Source organism: Ochlerotatus camptorhynchus, unplaced genomic scaffold (assembly GCF_037179485.1).
Source record: "Ochlerotatus camptorhynchus isolate MF236.1 unplaced genomic scaffold, CSIRO-AGI_Acam_v1.1 ptg000015l, whole genome shotgun sequence".
Classification (NCBI taxonomy): Eukaryota; Metazoa; Arthropoda; class Insecta; order Diptera; family Culicidae; genus Ochlerotatus; species Ochlerotatus camptorhynchus.
Genome location: NW_027040507.1, coordinates 2,079,922 through 2,097,626, shown reverse-complemented (window position 1 = coordinate 2,097,626; position 17,705 = coordinate 2,079,922). Strand labels below are relative to the sequence as shown.

The window sequence follows — 17,705 nt, the reverse complement described above, 5'->3', positions numbered from 1 at the left end:
AACTCAATCATAAAAAATCAACCCCATTTCAGTGATTTCAAGTGGTATAGTAGGACATCGTTCTGTCAAACTGATTATACCAGCTGTAAAATAAGGAAGGAGATCCAGGGGGTAATCAATTCTATTAAAATATTTTAACGTGGTTTATAATTCTATGTCTTCTTGGCGTTCTTGAACTCGTGTTTTGCCGTGTATTGCCATAATAATTTACGTTCTTTATTTATAATTATAAATTATCGTTTGCATAAAAGAGGAGACATTTTTTGAAGATTTTTTAAGCGATGACCTGCCACCTTAAAAACGTTATTTTAAGCTGTTATGTGTTAACTGTTTACAATTCAATTTTGAAAGCGATACGTATTGGTTTTCTGTAATTATGTTCAAAAATTGGAGAAACTCCAAGCGAACACTTGTTTATTTCTTTAAATTTGCGTGGGTATTTTTTTAAATTTTCTTTCTCTATGATAAACTTTCACGCAAACCAAAAATCTATTACAATGAATGTTAGTTCCGTTTCATGAAGAGTGTACCCCATTAAGTATAAATACGTTAGGCATACGGACGTTAGGTATATGGACGTTAGGCATAATGGGCATTAGGCATAAAGTCATTAGGCATAATGGACGTTAGGCATAATGGACGTTAGGCATAATGGACGTTAGGCATAAAATACCTTGCTGCTGTGCAACTCTAGAAACCTGTTTTGAGCATGGTTAGCAATGCTTGAATTAGGCTAGGCGTTGAGTAAACAACATATTTATTCAATAAGCACAGTTTGGAATCCATTATTTATCATATCATAAGTGACGTAGCTACATATTTACTTAGATCCAAGATTAGTGGCGATAGCGGTTAAGTCATCTGGCAATGAAAACTCAGCATAGTGTGGAACTTTGTCTTGAAATCAATCGCATCTAGAAATAAAAAAAATCACACATTTGATGTAATATATTCTTACACACATATTGCAATTGTCAAAGAAGAAAAGGTTTTCCTCAAAGAACAGCTCATGAAATAAAAAATGGTGAATTCTGTGGTTTTTCATTAAATAACAAAAAAAAAAAGCATACCTGCTGCTTCCAGGATTTCCTGCCATACTTTTCGATACAACGATTATGTTTTTGTTGTCATCAGAATGAATCATCCATTGCAAGTTTATCTGTTTCTTCTGACGCTGGAAACTCGGACATCAACCAGGCATTCTCCTGGCAGGAATTGCAGCATGCCCTCCGCTGCAGCAACGGAAAGTCGGCGGGTCCCGACGAAATCGGGTACCCTCTACTCAAGAGGTTACCAACGCCAGGCCAGCTACGGATGCTGGAGCTTTTCAACAAGCGCTGGCTCACCAACTCGTATCCAGCGTCGTGGAAAGAGAGCTTAGTCATTTCCATCCCAAAATCCAATGAAACAACCCGTGAAGCTAGTAAGTTCCGGCCAATAGCCTTGACATGCTGTATGGCCAAGGTCCTGGAGTGAATGGTCAACAGGAGGCTAAAGCATTTCCTTGAAGCCGAAAACCTTCTAGACCATCGGCAGGAACGTCAACTTATTTTGCAACATTAGGGGAGGTCCTCAAGAGTGCCAACGATAACGGTCTCCACACCGAGATCGTCTCGCTGGATATATCGAAGGCCTTCAACAGGACGTGGACGCCCCTCGTCTTAGAGCAGCTTGTCAACTGGGGGCTGTGTGGACCCATGGTCCACTTCATCAAACATTTCCTGACCGATCGCTCTTTCAGAGTCGCAGTTGGCAACACGAGGTCCCAGCTTTTCAGAGAAGAGACGGGTGTCCCTCAAGGTTCAGTTATCGCCGTTACCCTCCTCCTTGTGGCCATGAATGGAGTTTTCGGAGGACTGCCGAAAAATGTTTACATTTTCGTGTATGCAGACGATGTACTTATCGTAACTACCGGCCCAACAGCAGCACGCAACAGGATCAAGGCCCAGGCAGCAGTTTCCGCTGTATCCAGGTGAGCCAGCGCGGTAGGTTTCCAGCTTTCGGCCACGAAAAGCGTCAGGTGCCACGTGTGTCCATCCCGGCACCGTGTAAGCGGGCCACCTATTAAAGTTCAAAGCTAGCCCATACCACTGAAGAAGACTTGTTGACCGGTCCCTCAACTTCGAGCAGAACTTTAAGGCGATCAAGAACAACTGCCGCAGTAGGATCAACTTGATCCGCACTATCTCTCGCCCCCACCGGTCTAACAATCGTGACACTCGTTTCCGGGTTGCAAGAGCCGTCGTCGATAGTCGCCTACTGTACGGTCTTGAGATGACGTGCATCGCCACCGAAAAGCTCGTGCAGATACTACCACCAACTTTTAACACCTACGTTCGGATTGTCTCTGGTCTTCTTTCGCAAACGCCCGCCGATGCCGCATGCATCGAAGCGGGTATTCTGCCCTTCCGCCATCGTATAACCGCAGCAATTGCAACGAAAGCCGCTGCCTTTACCGCAATGACCTCCGGAAATGACAGGATCTTTCTCCTCGATGAGGGGAACAGACTCCTCCGCATGACTGCCAATTCGGAGCTCCCCCCAGTGGCCAAGGTCCACTGGTACGGAGACAAAAGTTGGCGCATACCTCCACCAAAAATCGAGAGTCGGATAAAAAGCAGGTTCAAGGCTGGAGATAACTCTGCAGTGCTGAAGAGAACAATAGCCGAACTGCTAGGCTCGGACTATCCAACCCATGCCCACATATACATAGACGGATCGCTTTCCCGAGCCGGGGTCGGAATTGGAGTAGCCGGAATTTCAGCACCGATGAGTAGCAGCCTACCACCACAATGCTCGGTTTTCTCCGCCGAAGCTGCGGCCATCTTTGTTGCCGTTACAACACCCTCGGACCGGCCCATACTGGTGCTATCCGATTCGTACAGCGTGATACAAGCCCTTACATCAGAGACCATGACTCACCCCTGGATACAGGGTATTGTGGAGGCCACACCTCCCAACACGGTGTTTTCCTGGATCCCTGGGCACTGCGGTATCCCAGGAAACAGCGAAGCTAACTGCCTGGCAGAGTCTGGACCAGCCGGCCCCCGTTACACCGATGAAGTGCCACTACATGACATAAAGCGATGGATAGTCAGCAAAATGTGGGAAGCAGAGTGGTGCCAATCCCAATTCCTCTTCATCCGAAGAATCAAAGGAACGACGAGCAAGTGGACGGATATGTCGAAACTACAGGACCAGAAAGTGGTTTCTCGTCTTAGGACAGGGCATACAAGGATCTCACATAGTTTTGGTGGGGCGCAGTTCCACAGAATGTGCTACGTTTGCGGAACCTCTGCATCGGTGGAACACATCCTATGCCTGTGTCCGCAATACCAACAACTAAGGGAGCAGTACGCACTTCCCAACAGCATTAGGGACATACTGGGCGACGAACCTTCCACTTTAGCGACAGCTATTTATTTCCTCAAGGACGCAGGGTTATACAACAACATTTAGGTCCTTTTAACTTTCTTTTGGCTGACGGTACATCTCTACCGGACGGGGGATTACCCCTCCTACGGTGGAGCTCCGATCTCTTTCAAAACCCTACCTAACTTTGATGTACCAGATTGTTTTTTTTTCTTGTTAGTCTTTTTACTGGAATCTGTTTTAATTGCTTCTATTTGGGTACATGTGAATTGTAAGCCAACTCCGTTACAAATTTTTTTGGTGGAACCCCCCTCTGGGGCTTCCCATTTTATAGAGATGAACTAGCCAACGGCTAAAAAGCTCTCTAATAAAGTTAAAAAAAAATGAATACTAGCAGAACCGTCTGCTGATGTGAGGGAGCGATACTTCCATGAACAGTAACTAGTTTCCGAAACAAACAAGGAACTGTGGTAAACGTACCATCTGCAAACCAATACTTTTCCTGTCCAAGACGTCGCAAGTTTTCATGAGTCCCAAAAATTAAGGGTCTTTCATTATTGTCACCGAAGTCTACCCGAATATGCCTAAAGTCCATTATGCCTATCGTACATTATGCCTAACGTCCGTATGCCTAACGTCCGTATGCCTAACGACGGTATGCCAAACGTCATGTACCCGTTCATGAACATCGCAACGAATGTTAGAAATTGGCCATGCAGGCGAGGTAATGGTTTTTTGTCTTTTTTTATTTCGTGTTCTATTTAAGCTTTCGAATATACCAGTAAGCTTGTAGAACGACGCACATTTTAGAACATTGTAGAACGACGCATACACTTCCCAAGTAGCATTGAAAGTTTTAAAGAGGTTTTAAAGAATTCTGCAAGTCTAAATCATGGTATACAGAACCCTAATGAAACCTAAATTGTTACTTGGGTTGCCTCGAATCTCTCCAGCAGAAAAAGTATACGAAATCGAGTATGCGAGAAAATGAGCGCTTCGTGTTTGCTTTTAGGCTATCCATATTCAGAAGCCTGGAGAGAGGAGTGGAGAAAGCACAGGTCTGATAATCGCAACGTTCATGGTTCGTGTCCAGTCGGCGATCTATTTCCTATTTTTTTCGACATAATTCATTTCACTCACTAATACACTCTCCATTTTTCGGTCTCCAATTTTCTTGCATTGGACCGCAGCTAGGTTTATCGCATTCTGGGTTCATGCGGTCTTCACTAACATCCTCTGATGATGAATCCCACATAATTGTAAGCGAATCTTACATCCCCCGGTTGTTCCATTAAAATTTTGTTTGAACCAATTGCATCAAACTTGCTTAAACCTACTAACCTGCAAAAAAAAAACCCTTAAATAAGTGTTAAAAAATATCAAAATGGGCTCAAATTCTTAAAACTAAGAGATATTCATTTGCTTATTTTTGCAAAAAAATATGCACTTTTAAAACACTTATAACTTTATTCTTTATTGAAAAAAATTGAAAATTCAAACAAGGGGGTACAGTCTTTTTTACTCCATTTTCACCCTATAACTTCATCCTCTTGAGTGACCGAAAGTTTTTGCCTTCGAAAAAGTTTCTTCAGTTGATTTAATCTACAATATCGTAATAATTGTTTGTAATTTTTAACAAACAGTAAAAATGTTATTTTTCTCATCTGAGTGTATACCCCTCTTAAGCAAAAATGTCTATGAATCAAATGATAAACGCATGATTAGTGTGTATCAAATTCATGTAGTCAAAGATGCAGTAGATTTAAGAACTACCATGCATTCAGTATTTTAGCCAAAGACATCTGTTTCATCCCTACCATAACCGGTCTAGGTGTAAATTAGAAATATCACTTCATCAGCCGAATCTATCTTTGTGCCATTTCCATTCATTGGAGGATCAAAATATTCCAAAAACGTTCGTTAATTGATAAAGGATTAGCATCATCCCACCGAAACGCAATCTACTTTATATGGAAATGGCAGCAATTTACACCTCTTCCGACAAAACCCGCTATGCGAAATGATTGGAATTCTCCATGAATTGGAGATCTGGAAGCGGAAAGGTAAATTGAACTAAACCATTCAACTTGCCTCAACCCACACTGCACCGAACATTCGGAAAATTCCCGAATAGACAATCGACATCCAACCCAGTCAGAAGTGGGCAAAAACCTAAATTAAATTCCATCACGTCACACTACTCCGTCTCTCTGTCGACTCATTCTATCGTTTGGATCTACGAAAAGTTAGCTCAGCTGCCAGATACACACACACACATACACAGAGCCTCGTGGCAGCTGATTCCAACCGTCACTTGTTCGGCAAATAAATTCTCTCACATCGTTAATTAAAAATGAAAATGAAGAATTTAGCATAAATTTTCCCTTCACGTTAAGCAAATGGCCAACCAACGCACCGCCACCCTGTGGATGCCCATTTGAATTCAAAATGTTGAATAAATTTTCAACGTAAATATGGTATCCTAAACAGCTTTTTTGCCATCCATTTATGTCTTGTCGAGGGAAAAATACAGACCGTTCATGAAACCGACACTTTAGATGATAATTCAATTTTTGGCTTGGAAATACCCCTCAACATTCCTCTCAACTGGGGAGTTTGGTAAGTAGAGATGATCAACCCGATTCGTACCTTCTTCAAAGTTGTCCTTGAGAGCTTTCTACTCTCTATATACAATTTTGACACTGCCGTACTCTAACGGAACTATCAACTCTATACTTTCATCTTCTCATCTATCGTATAAAAATGAAATTGGCATCTTCAACTATGATTCAATTGAGATTTTATGGGAATCGTGATGAGAATGAATAGCAGATGAATTTTAAGGAGGATGTTAAGAGAATTCTGATGATATTTCAAAAAGAATTAGGGTAAATGAGGGCTGGGCACCCATTTCCTGTTTCCAGATCAGCTGTAATTACACAGAGAACCAGACTAGCAATCATCCTCAATGTGTAAAAACTGGTGATCTTAAATTAGGCAATACCGACGCCGGCCGCGCCCGAACACAGGTCAAGAAAGGAATGGGAAGGATTGTGTTGACATGACACTCGCTTTGATGGAAGCCGAGAACACCTCTGCACTTCCACGAGGAATCACTGGGATGTTGGATAAGAGGGTTGGGTTTGCAGCAGGGTTCGTTTTGGTAAACGATAAGCTGAATTGATGTCCCAACGATCATATAACGTGAAGGAGCTTGGGACTAAACCCACGGTCTTCTGCTCAGTAAGCAAAAACGTTTGCCACTAGGCAGACGAGCACCTTTTTAATCACCGAGTTGCCGTTATTACCATGTAGTCATATTAACAAATAAAACGATTGACGAATCTTGAATGAGGATGGGCCTGAGATTAGACTCATGATGTTCTGCTCAGTAAGCAAAAACGGTTGCTCTAAGGCCACCGAGCCCCTCATATCACATAATACCGTTGCTCAAATTTGTGTATCCATTCAAACCCGGAACCAACGACAACAACGAGTTTCGCAAAATACACGATACACAAGCGATTTTACCATAAATCTCTTTGATATGTAAGGACCTGGGACCGCGTTTTTCTGCTCAGTAAGCAGGCCACTGTAACCGACGATCTTTCAAATCCGAAAACTAAAAACTACGAAAAAGTACTTAGGCCTTCATTAAGTTCCACTTTCACGCGAAGTTCAATGACAGGGTCCTATCCAGGATTACATCTGAAAAATCCAAATCTGGCCAACGCCCACCTAAACCTGTTCTAATCCACCTGAAATGACAAACGAATGGAAGACTTTGACTACCCAGCCATGCAATAGTCTCATTCCGTGCCTTATGGCAACTTTATGATTCTATTGCGCTCATCTTTTTGCACCACCCAAGGGAGACTTGGTCCTGTACCTAATGCTTAACTTATCTCCATTCCACTCTGCTACTCGCTATTTCTTTCGGAATATTATTATATGAGACAATTCAATGCAGACGTCTTTCCAAATTTGGCAGATCGACAGGTAATCGGTGAGTTACCACGATATTTGCTATTCAACAACTCGACAACGTCTCATCGTCAACGCCTGCTATGAGAATTTCCCATTGCAGACGTCAACGAAACGACGTCATCGAGCTATCGATCAACTACCCTGGTTATCGCCTGGTACCTTATAGCACGATGCTAGGAGGCGAACCGGAAGAATCGATGAGCTACCCAACAAACATTGAATGTTGAATAAGAGCTTATTCAGACAAAAATAAGCTTCTTCAGCTTAAAAATAGCTTATTCAGCTGTTGATCAACTCAAATTGTTTGTTGGGTACCTCTCCCCCCACAGATATCTTTACAGATTTTCTGAACAAAAACTAAGAAAAATATATTTTTTAGGACAAAAACACAGATTTCCTTTTGGCAACCTTGTTCATTACGCAGTACAAAGCGGAAATAAGTGAAGGCACGACAGCAGCGCTGTTTTAAAACTTTTGAGATTCAAGCAGAACGATGTACAACCAAGTGGTACTCGATTATGACGACTGGGTTTGGAGAAAAAGTTTATTCCATGAAAACAGTTATAAAATGATCACTTCTTATTTTTACATTTTTCTTAAATTTGTTTTATGGACAATTCGGATTAGTATTTATTTCAGCAGATTTGTAGAGTTATTTCCTATCGATTGATGTATTTGTATTATAATTTCATCTATAAATGACAAAGGTATAAGCGTTCAAAAACCAACACCTTTTCGTGACGGTCGAAATTTCAGATTTTAGATTTACCCCCTGTGACTTCCCGTAAGATGTAGTCTACGTCATAAACCTTCTGTTGAGATTCTTAAGCTATGGGTCTCGGCCCACTGGTGAAATGGGCTGATGATTTATGTTCACATGGAAAATTTTGTAATATGTAGGTATAACGGCAATGTGTAAACTATTGCAGACCTGCGGGTTTATAACTGACCAATATTATAATAAACAGCTCCAGGCGTCATACAATGGGGGGGTAGCCATACTCAAGTAACCATAGGCACGTTATTTCACCTTTTAGACTATAGACAGCTGAACAACGGTACAACAGTGTTTGTAGTATATAATATATGTATATACTATATATAGAAAAAAAGGTGAAATAATGAGCCTATGATTGCTTGGGTAGACTTTACATTTACTATATGATTAAAGTTGTACTTTGTTCGGAATATCTGATTTAAATTTCAAATATTAAAAAAAAATTCAATGCTAGTTTTTTTTTTTGATGAAATCCACAGTCATCTGATATTTTGATGTCTTAGTATTTTATTTATAATAAATATGCCTGTAAGTGAAGAGCTTTGAGTATGTTGGTTTATTTCCTTAAAATTCCGTTATAATTGCTTATCTTTTGACAAATACGCGTATTTTGTCTACTACTTGCAGACTTCATCAGTGCCAAGTACTCAACACGACTTGGCACTGATGAAGTCAGCAAGTAGTAGACGAAATACGCGTATCTGTCAAAATATAAGCAATTATAACGGAATTTAAAGCTCTTCATAAAGGGATTCCGTTAAGAGGTTCGACAAATTTAAAAGAATGTCGGTAAGTTTTTAATTATTAAACATCTCGTGTTACAGAATTGAAAAAAAAAATAAAATTCAATTCTGGGAACTTCGAAACCATTCTTAGTATGGAAATTGAAGAATAATCAGAAGAATCGGTATCTAATAAACAAATAATAGAAAAAAATGTCACTTACCTTGGAAGCTTTTACATTCTTTTGATTTCATGAAATTACCTACATCCAATTTAGAATTTCTTGTCTATGGATCATTCCTATATTTTTTAGAGTGCAAACTAAATTTTCAGCGGATCAACTTCGTTGGTTTCTGGTTCATTCTGAACGATTTATGCATCATTTACACTATGTTTATGGGTAATTCTTACAATTTAAATGCTCGTTCTTTAGAAGTTGAGCGGTACATTTTTACAATTGTGTTGCTAAATTTTACATCCAGTATGGATCATAGTTACTTTTTTTTATGGATCATTCTCATTTTTTAAGAATTTTCACCGGGGTTTCAAAGGATAATTTGGGTGTTTTTTAAAGGAATATCTATCAAATTTATAAAGGTGCAAACTATAGGCCAACCAGCCTTGAGGTTGAAAATTTCTTAAACAAAGAAAAAAAATGCATACTTAGGGCTGCCGCAGCAGATGATGATGGCTATGATTTTCGGCTGTGTTGTATTCGTCAATTTCTCAGTTTATAAAAAAAATGTCAATGTGAACGAACTTGAAGATCGCTTTCCTGGAGTAGAACGTGCAATAGTTAGGTGTCTTCTTCTTCGCTTTTCAAGCTTATTGCATATCGCATATTAGCTTATTGCGTGCTCTCAACTTAGTGTTCTAGATGCACTTCCACAGTTATTAATTGAAAGCTTTCGATGCCTGTACCATTTTTGCATTGGTATAATTGTGTGGCAAGTCCAATCATACTTCTATGCCCAGGGAAGTCGAGAAATTTTCCAACCCGAAAAATTCCTAGACCGGACCGGGAATTGAACCCAGCCACCTCCGGCATGGTCTTGCTTTGTAGCTGCGCCTTTACCGACTGAGCTAAGGGAGGCAATAGTTAGGTGTGTAATAAGTAAAAATTCAAGCTGAACAGAAGCTGATTATTGGTTCATTTTAGGTGTACAAAGCTGATTAACACCAGGCTTAATATATAGTCGATTAGTGGTGCCAAAAGTGAACTGTATCCCATAACTCGTAAGATAGCTGATCTAAAGACCGAACAAGACTTATTTAAGCTTTACACTACTCCACAAATCAGCAATTCACTACAAATATTTTGACAGCTTGATTGAAAAATATGCATCTTTTGCACAATATTGATAAATGCCATCAGTGTCACTTGTTGCATTTCCGACATTTTCTTAATTCTCGGTCTACCTTTCGAATCCCAAGCAGTGTTTGCAGTAGAGACAAAGAAGAAGCGCTTTTTACGAATAGCTCCTGGTAGAAGTGAACTGCGACGACGTTGGAAGTATAAAAATGTGTATTCATGTATTTTGGTGAACACACCACTTTATATTGCACTTAATTGTCAGACCGCATTTCAAAAATGAATACCAATTATGGCACTAAAATAGCATTCAAATGAGCATCGAAATTAACCGCGCACTTGTATCCACTGTACTGTGTTTACTGTACTTGAAAATGAGAGGAATGTTTTACTGTCACAATTTATTGTTGGCAACACTGCATTGCTGTATAATACTCCTCCGGTTGCTATTATTCAACTTAAATTTAACAAGTTAATGATCATACCTTTCTGCCACACCTATGCTTAAGTTGTTCAGCAGATATAGTTGACGCCTGTGAATCAGCGACTGCCAGTTCAAATCCGGAAATGCAAAGGCAATTTTTCGACCGATGATAACAATATAAACATGTAAATCCATGAGTCAGCAACTCATGGTAAAGCAGTCTCACAAAAAATATAAGGTGTGAAACGGTCTTCCATTACTTTATATTTTATTAATAAAAACTAGAAGGCTGAACAGATAAAGACTGTTATTTAATGCCTTAAAAATCTGATAATTTGTATAACTGTTAAGCTGTTGGCTTATTAAAATCGCCAAATTTAGATGTTTAAAAGCTGAATAAAGGTTGACGTGGACTTTGTACAACAATTATTCAAACAAAGGCTGAATTAAAATCTTCGAAAGTACACAGAGCAAATTTAAATTATATAGAAAGTAACATTTGCACCGATCCGAGAAAAATAAAATTTTGTTTTGATGACCGAAAAGTTCTTCCTATTTCCAATTAAACACATATAATCTCATAGTGATGGCAATGTTTAACATATGAAGCAGAATTTTAATCATATAAAGTAGATCACTAACTTTCATGCTAAAAATACTGTTTTTTGAGTCAAAAGTTATTATACGTTGTTTGGTGGCCCCTAATGTTACTTAAGTTAAATTTTCTCACACACATGTCTCTTACCGATGATATGTGCTTACCTCTCAGTATGTTCAAACTTTCCTATAAAGAAATCATCTTAGTAACAAACAGTTCGATTAATTCACTTTAATAATGAGAAAGCGAAACGGTGAACGTACACTTTTCAAGGGTTTCTTTGCGCTGTTACATACGACAAAAGACATCTCCAAAGAAACTGGGTGACTTATGTAACATCGAAAAATATTTTGATCGGAAGGTGATTACGTCAAAAAGCTATTTGACTGGTAAATAAATTTAAAAAAGGGATGTGAATCTATATTCGGACAGTACACACTAAGAAAAAAACCATGTAAATTTAGGTGCTCTGAGACTGACTTATACGAGCCCCGTCACGAATGCCACGATGATGGTAAAGTGTCGTTAATAAATAAAACGCGAAATTCAACTCAATCAAACGTACGTTTCGTCGGGCAACGAACTTTTCAGTCTCTGAGCACTGGGCCTCCATTAGCTCAGTCGGTAAAGGCGCAGCTACAAAGCAAGACCATTCTGGAGGTGGCTGGGTTCAATGCCCAGTCCGGTCTAGGAATTTTTTTGGGTTAGAACATTTCTCGACTTCCCTGGGCATCGAAGTATGATTGGGCTTGCCACACAATTAATGCAACAATGGTACAGGCATCGAAAGCTCTCAATTAATAACTGTGGAAGTGCATCTAGAACACTAAGTTGAGAGCACGCAATAAGCTACTATGCGATATGCAATAAGCCTGAAATGCAAAGAAGAAGAAGAAGCAAAAAAATTTACATGAAATATTTGTTTACGTCTGATCCTTTATGTCAAATATGGATGGTGTATTAGCAGGAGCATCGATTGACACTGATAGCTCGACTTTGTTTACCTTTGTTACCTTCGAGGTAATGCAAATTTTCTCTTGATTTGTTAAGCCTCAAATTGCTACCTGCGTATGTGGATGACTATTTTGATTCAAGATACACCGAAGACGAAGCAATTGATCTAGCGAAACATGTTATCGAGGCGCACAAATAAGGTGGATTTAAATTGGTGAAATTTGTCAATTCTTGCGCTAGAATCTCTGGATCCCTCGAATCGCTGAATCGAGTGTGGATATTGGTCTGTAATTGCTGTTGAGCTTGTTTTTGCTTTGGACTTCCCAAAGCTTGATGTAGATATTCGACAAGCGACAGTTACTGCAATTCATGCTGAATATTTTCGATCCTTCGAAGATAATGTTTCAAGTCTTGTGGCTTTTACAAGTGGATTGGGATGACCACAACACCGGAATATGAAATTGGCTTCCTTCGTATTTGAACGTAGCGGACCCAGCTACAAAGTCATCAAAATTTGCAAGCATCAACACGTATGGCTGAGTGGTTCAGAGTTTTTAAATCTCAATCAACGTATCAATGTTATCACGTTTTTGAGGATACTATGGATTTGCCTGATATCAGCAGATTTTCTGACTACAACCATTTATTAAAATCGACAGCATATTATTTGAAGAGCATGAGTATGAACATGAGCATGATTGACCGCCTGAGGATGCAACTCTGTTATTGGCAGATCAGCTGTGATTACACAGAGAACCAATAGACGTTGCTTGGGACAAGCATTTATCCTCAATGTGTAAATACTGGTGATCTAAAACTAGGCAATACCGGCGCCGGTTACGTCCGAATGCTGATCAAGAAAGGAATGGGTAAAAATATGTTGATGTAAAACTCGCTGGGATTGCAAGAGGATTCGTTTTGGTAAACTATATGCTGAGTTGATGTCCTAACGATTCCATAGCGCGAAGAAGCTTGGATTTGAACCCACGGTCTTCTGCTCAGCAAGCAAAATCGGTCACCACTAGGCCACCGAGCTCCTTATATCACAAAAAAAAAACTACGATCAAGTTTCCGTTCAATTTGTTTCAATCTCGGTGACGACCTCACCAATGAAGAAAACGACTGCTCTTGGGAAGAACACGTTTTTCCTTAAACTCAAATATTACATCTTTTACGTATACGTTTTTTTTTTACCGAATATCATTATGCTCAGTAGCGTAAAGGGCTTGGGTTCTAACCCACTATCTACTACTCAGTAAACAAAAATGCTCGCTGTCAGGTCACCCGTGCCCCAACTATTAAAACAAGCTACGACCGACGATTGTTCATTATCGGTTACAAAAAGCTATTACAAAGAACTGAAATTCCTGAAAGCCCCGAATCGTTCCACCGATTTCTTTTATTAACAATTTTCTACCTGGATCTAGGCCTGGAAAGATCAACGCAGTAATGAAACGAGGGTTGGGTTTTTACCCATGATCTTCTACTCAATAAGCAAAAACTGTTTCTCTATAGCCACCGTGCCCCAGATCACAATCTACAACCGACTTAACAAAAAGCTTTTCAAATGAAGCAACGTCCCTGAAAGCAGCCAAAAATGCCTTCCAAACTGGAACACGCGTACACCCTTGCCAAAATTCATGGCTTAAACAATTCAACTTTAGGTTATTAACTGCGCTTTATGGTCTAGAAACCCAACGTTGGTGAAATATCTGAAGTAGCCGCCTGAAACAAATGATAAATATCTCTCCGATATAATTGATTTTCAACGCACTACTTGTCACCAGCAGCGGGACAGGCAGCACTAATCGATAAAATATTTTATTCCTTTTCTTTCTACCACGAAATGCAAAATGTGGAAAGCTGCCCTCGCATTCAGCTCCCCCTCCTATTCTCATGCACCTAGCCAAATGGCAGTCTATTGTTCTAGCAATTTCTTTGTTCAATTCAATAGCGCAACAACAACAACAAAAATAGCTCCTGCGATGGTCCCTTCAGTGCAACCAAAAGGCTCGTCGGTTGGTCGGTTGGACGGAACAAAGCGCAAAGAGAACCCTCTTCTTCGTCATTGTGGTGCGCAAAAGGTGAGCGATGAAAAGTTTTCCCTGCCGACACCTTCTGTTATTTTAATGAACCTTAATTGGTCACGATATTGCCTTTCATTTGGAAGGCCATTTGTCATTTTGGGTTTCCTTTTTTTCCCATTTCATACAACGTCGTTCGTGTAATTTTCCCGAGCGATATTCAGGAGTCTGTTGAAAGAGGGCTATGGATTTTGAAAGATGTCGCTGTGCTCTCGGTTTGCATTGTCCCAGATGGGCATGAGGGGAAACTTGTCCGGGTCTAATGGTGGTCTTCAATCAAAAATGTGGAATAACAAGTGAACAATAGGCTGCGAGTTGTGTTGTTGTAAATTTACGTGTTGAAAAGGGGATTCCATTTATAAATGGAATCGAGTCCTTACGTTCTACGTGATTCTATCAATTCGCGCCCCTTTCCCATGCTTCGTAGTTAGTTTCTTTACAAACATCTCATAGAGAACGTACACAATGAATCGCATTTGTGTGACATATCTCAGAGTCTCGCATCTCTTATTGTCCGTCTTTTGTCATCAGACGATCCGTGAAATAGTGAGGTAGGTGGGGTAATATTCAGATTAAATACTTTCAATCAATGTGATTATGGTAACAACATACTTTATGTTTCATCAAACTGGAATCCATGGATCTCACTAATCACAAAATGATTTCTAAGTATCCCACTCATCACCAACTGTTACAAATAACTTTACATTTAATCACTCAACACTGCACAGTGGTTCAGGGTGGGAATTCAGCAGGAAAGTAGTACTAGAACTTTACTTTTAATATTTAGACGATTGGTGGCTTCGGTGAAGTTTTTGCGCCTTCCATCTTTTGATGGTTGTAATCATCAGGGTGATCCTCAAATTAATTGATATTCAAAAACTAAATTTCTTATGTTTGAAAATAAAGACCTATGGTCTGCAGCAAAGTTGTAGATAAGATAATTTCAAGCAACTTTGTTAAGATTCGTTTTGTCTATCTCTTAAATGTTCTCATATTGTAGAGTATGTTTTCAGAATGGTGATATTTAATGTTAAATATAATTGGGCATGAATTCTTTATCAAGGAGATAATTTATAATCTCGTTTTACAAAATATGCGTCCTAAGAAGCTTCAAAGGTCTGTTCAAGATTACCTTCATGAGAAATTTTAGAACAAATGTTCTACGACTACTTCACTACTAAATTCCCATCTTGGACCACTGTGCACTGCAGTATAATCCAAACGATGCCCGCAATTATGCGCTAGAAGAACTTCTCCCGCTCGTAATCAAACCAGGCGCCACTCTACCATGATGATAACAAACAATTTCCACACGTGATGGGGTGAGCTTACCGCGTTAAGCTTAATTATTCCCACACCTGCCACACGAAAGGGGAAGGCTCCTGAACAGGTGCTGGACTGTTGGGTCTTTGTTTTTGCAAACAGAACGCCTGACTGAGCCTTATCTATCTAAATCGGATGAAAACTGGCGATGAGCGGTCTTGATGTTTGCGCTGTTTTGCACACCGAAAATTGGGTTTACTACGAAAAACTTGCGATTCTAGTTTCGTTTGTGCTTCGCAAAATTACAGTGAATTTCTGATTCGTTCCATTACGATCAATTACAGGAATAGATTGTGCAATTTTATTTTAAGCGTACGTGTGGTGCATGGTGTTATCAAAATTCAAACCAACATCATCGATCTCTATGCATAGGGCTACAGATACCCACGTCAGGTTTGAATGTAACCTGGAAAACGGGAAACAGCTGATGGCGCTTCCCGAGACTTCCCGAAATTTAGGAAATATTTTAGTTCAGATACCGGGAAAGGTTTGAGTTGAATTGATCAAAATGTTTAAATTTTAAGTTCTTTAAAACGATTTTAAAAATCCGGAATAGTTAAACCACATCATTTTAATATTGAAGCTCAAATTTTTCCAAGCTGTTGTAACGACTAGCCTCGGGAATTTCGTTTGACCCAGAAAATATTTCCGAATTCCCCAAGAAGTCTATTTCAACTTTCCAAGAAATTTTCATTTGATTTCATTGGAAGCTGGTCCTTCTGGTTTCTACGATAGCTTATTTTCACTTCCGTTGGAAGGCAGCAGGTTTTGTGAAACTTTCATTGGCAGTTTATTGTGGCGAAAACCAGTAGGCACACAGTTCGTGGAGAGTGACGGTCTAACTCATAGCGTAGATCGTTGATCGATCTAGTTGACAGCGATCGGACGGAAGGAAAAGGAAGAAACAAAAACAAACCTCGGTGGATATAAATGGAGTTACAATTTCGTTAGCTATAGAAATAGCGATTATATAGTAGAAAACTACAGTGAAACAATAGTGTTTCAACTTAGATTAATTTCTCAACTCGAGCCTGAAAATAGTGGTAGTAAAATATTTCCATTTATGAATTTCAATTATAAAAGTATTACTTATTCTAGGGAATGCAGTACGTGAAATAAAACTAAATTGATTTATTTATTTATTTATTTATTTATTATAATCTTAATTCATCTGACTTTTGGTTGTCTTAATGAATAATCTAAGTTTAAAAGGATGCTTAGTCAATCTATACATTCAGGACATTCTTCTGATAAAAACAGTTAACGGTACATTAAAATCGAAGCAAGCATAAGCATCATTAAACGCATTAGCCACGGCGCGGATAGGCTCATTCATCCCATACTGTCGGTTACGAGTCGCAAGATGAACGAAGTTACGTTGTCTCATTACTCTCTCAGGTGCGTAGAAGTAGAGCTGCCGAAGTAGTTGTGGGGAGTCAATTTCACCGATAATAATCTTAGCGGCAAAGACAGCTTGAGCATTACGTCGTCTTGTTTCCAGGGTATCAATCCCAAGCAGGCGGCAGCGGTCCCCGTATGAAGGCAAGTTAGATGCATCACGCCAGGGTAGATGACGTAGCGCGTAACGAACAAACTTCCTTTGTACACTCTCAAACCTTGCAATCCAGCAGGCCTGATAAGGGCACCAAACGACAGCACTGAACTCCAAAATAGAGCGGACCAATGAACAATACAATGCCCGCAGGCACAGCGGGTCACGAAAGTCTTCGGAGATTTTGAATATAAAACCAAGCTGTCTGTTGGCTTTGTTCAGGACGTCATTGTAATGGGGCTTGAACGTCAATGCACAGTCAAGAGTAACTCCTAAGTCTCTGACTTGACTAACTCTCTCCAAAATCTGGCCGGAGATGGAATAATCAAATCTGATCGGTTTCTTCTTACGGTAGAAGGATATCACATTGCACTTATTGATGCTAAGCGTCAAGTAGTTACGGGAGCACCAGCTTTGCATATGATCCACAATCTGTTGCAAATCCTCACAATCAGCGATGCTATTGATGATCATGTACATTTTAACGTCGTCGGCGTAGAATAGTCGGCATCCAGGTGGCAGTAGACGAGAAAGCTCATTGATAAACAACGAAAACAAAAGCGGTCCCAGATTACTTCCTTGTGGAACACCGGAG

The 17,705-nt window shown here is 39.8% G+C and overlaps 1 protein-coding gene across 1 annotated transcript in view; it reads right to left on the bottom strand.

The window, feature by feature from the left end:
* The window catches only part of LOC135701754 (uncharacterized), a 33,865-nt gene extending 31,450 nt beyond the window's left edge, over positions 1–2,415 (bottom strand). The window contains exon 1 of the mRNA XM_065222675.1: positions 2,335–2,415. Within this exon, the coding sequence (XP_065078747.1) occupies positions 2,335–2,415 (81 nt within the window). The remainder of the gene's footprint in view (positions 1–2,334) is intronic.
* Between the last annotated feature and the right edge of the window lie 15,290 nt (positions 2,416–17,705).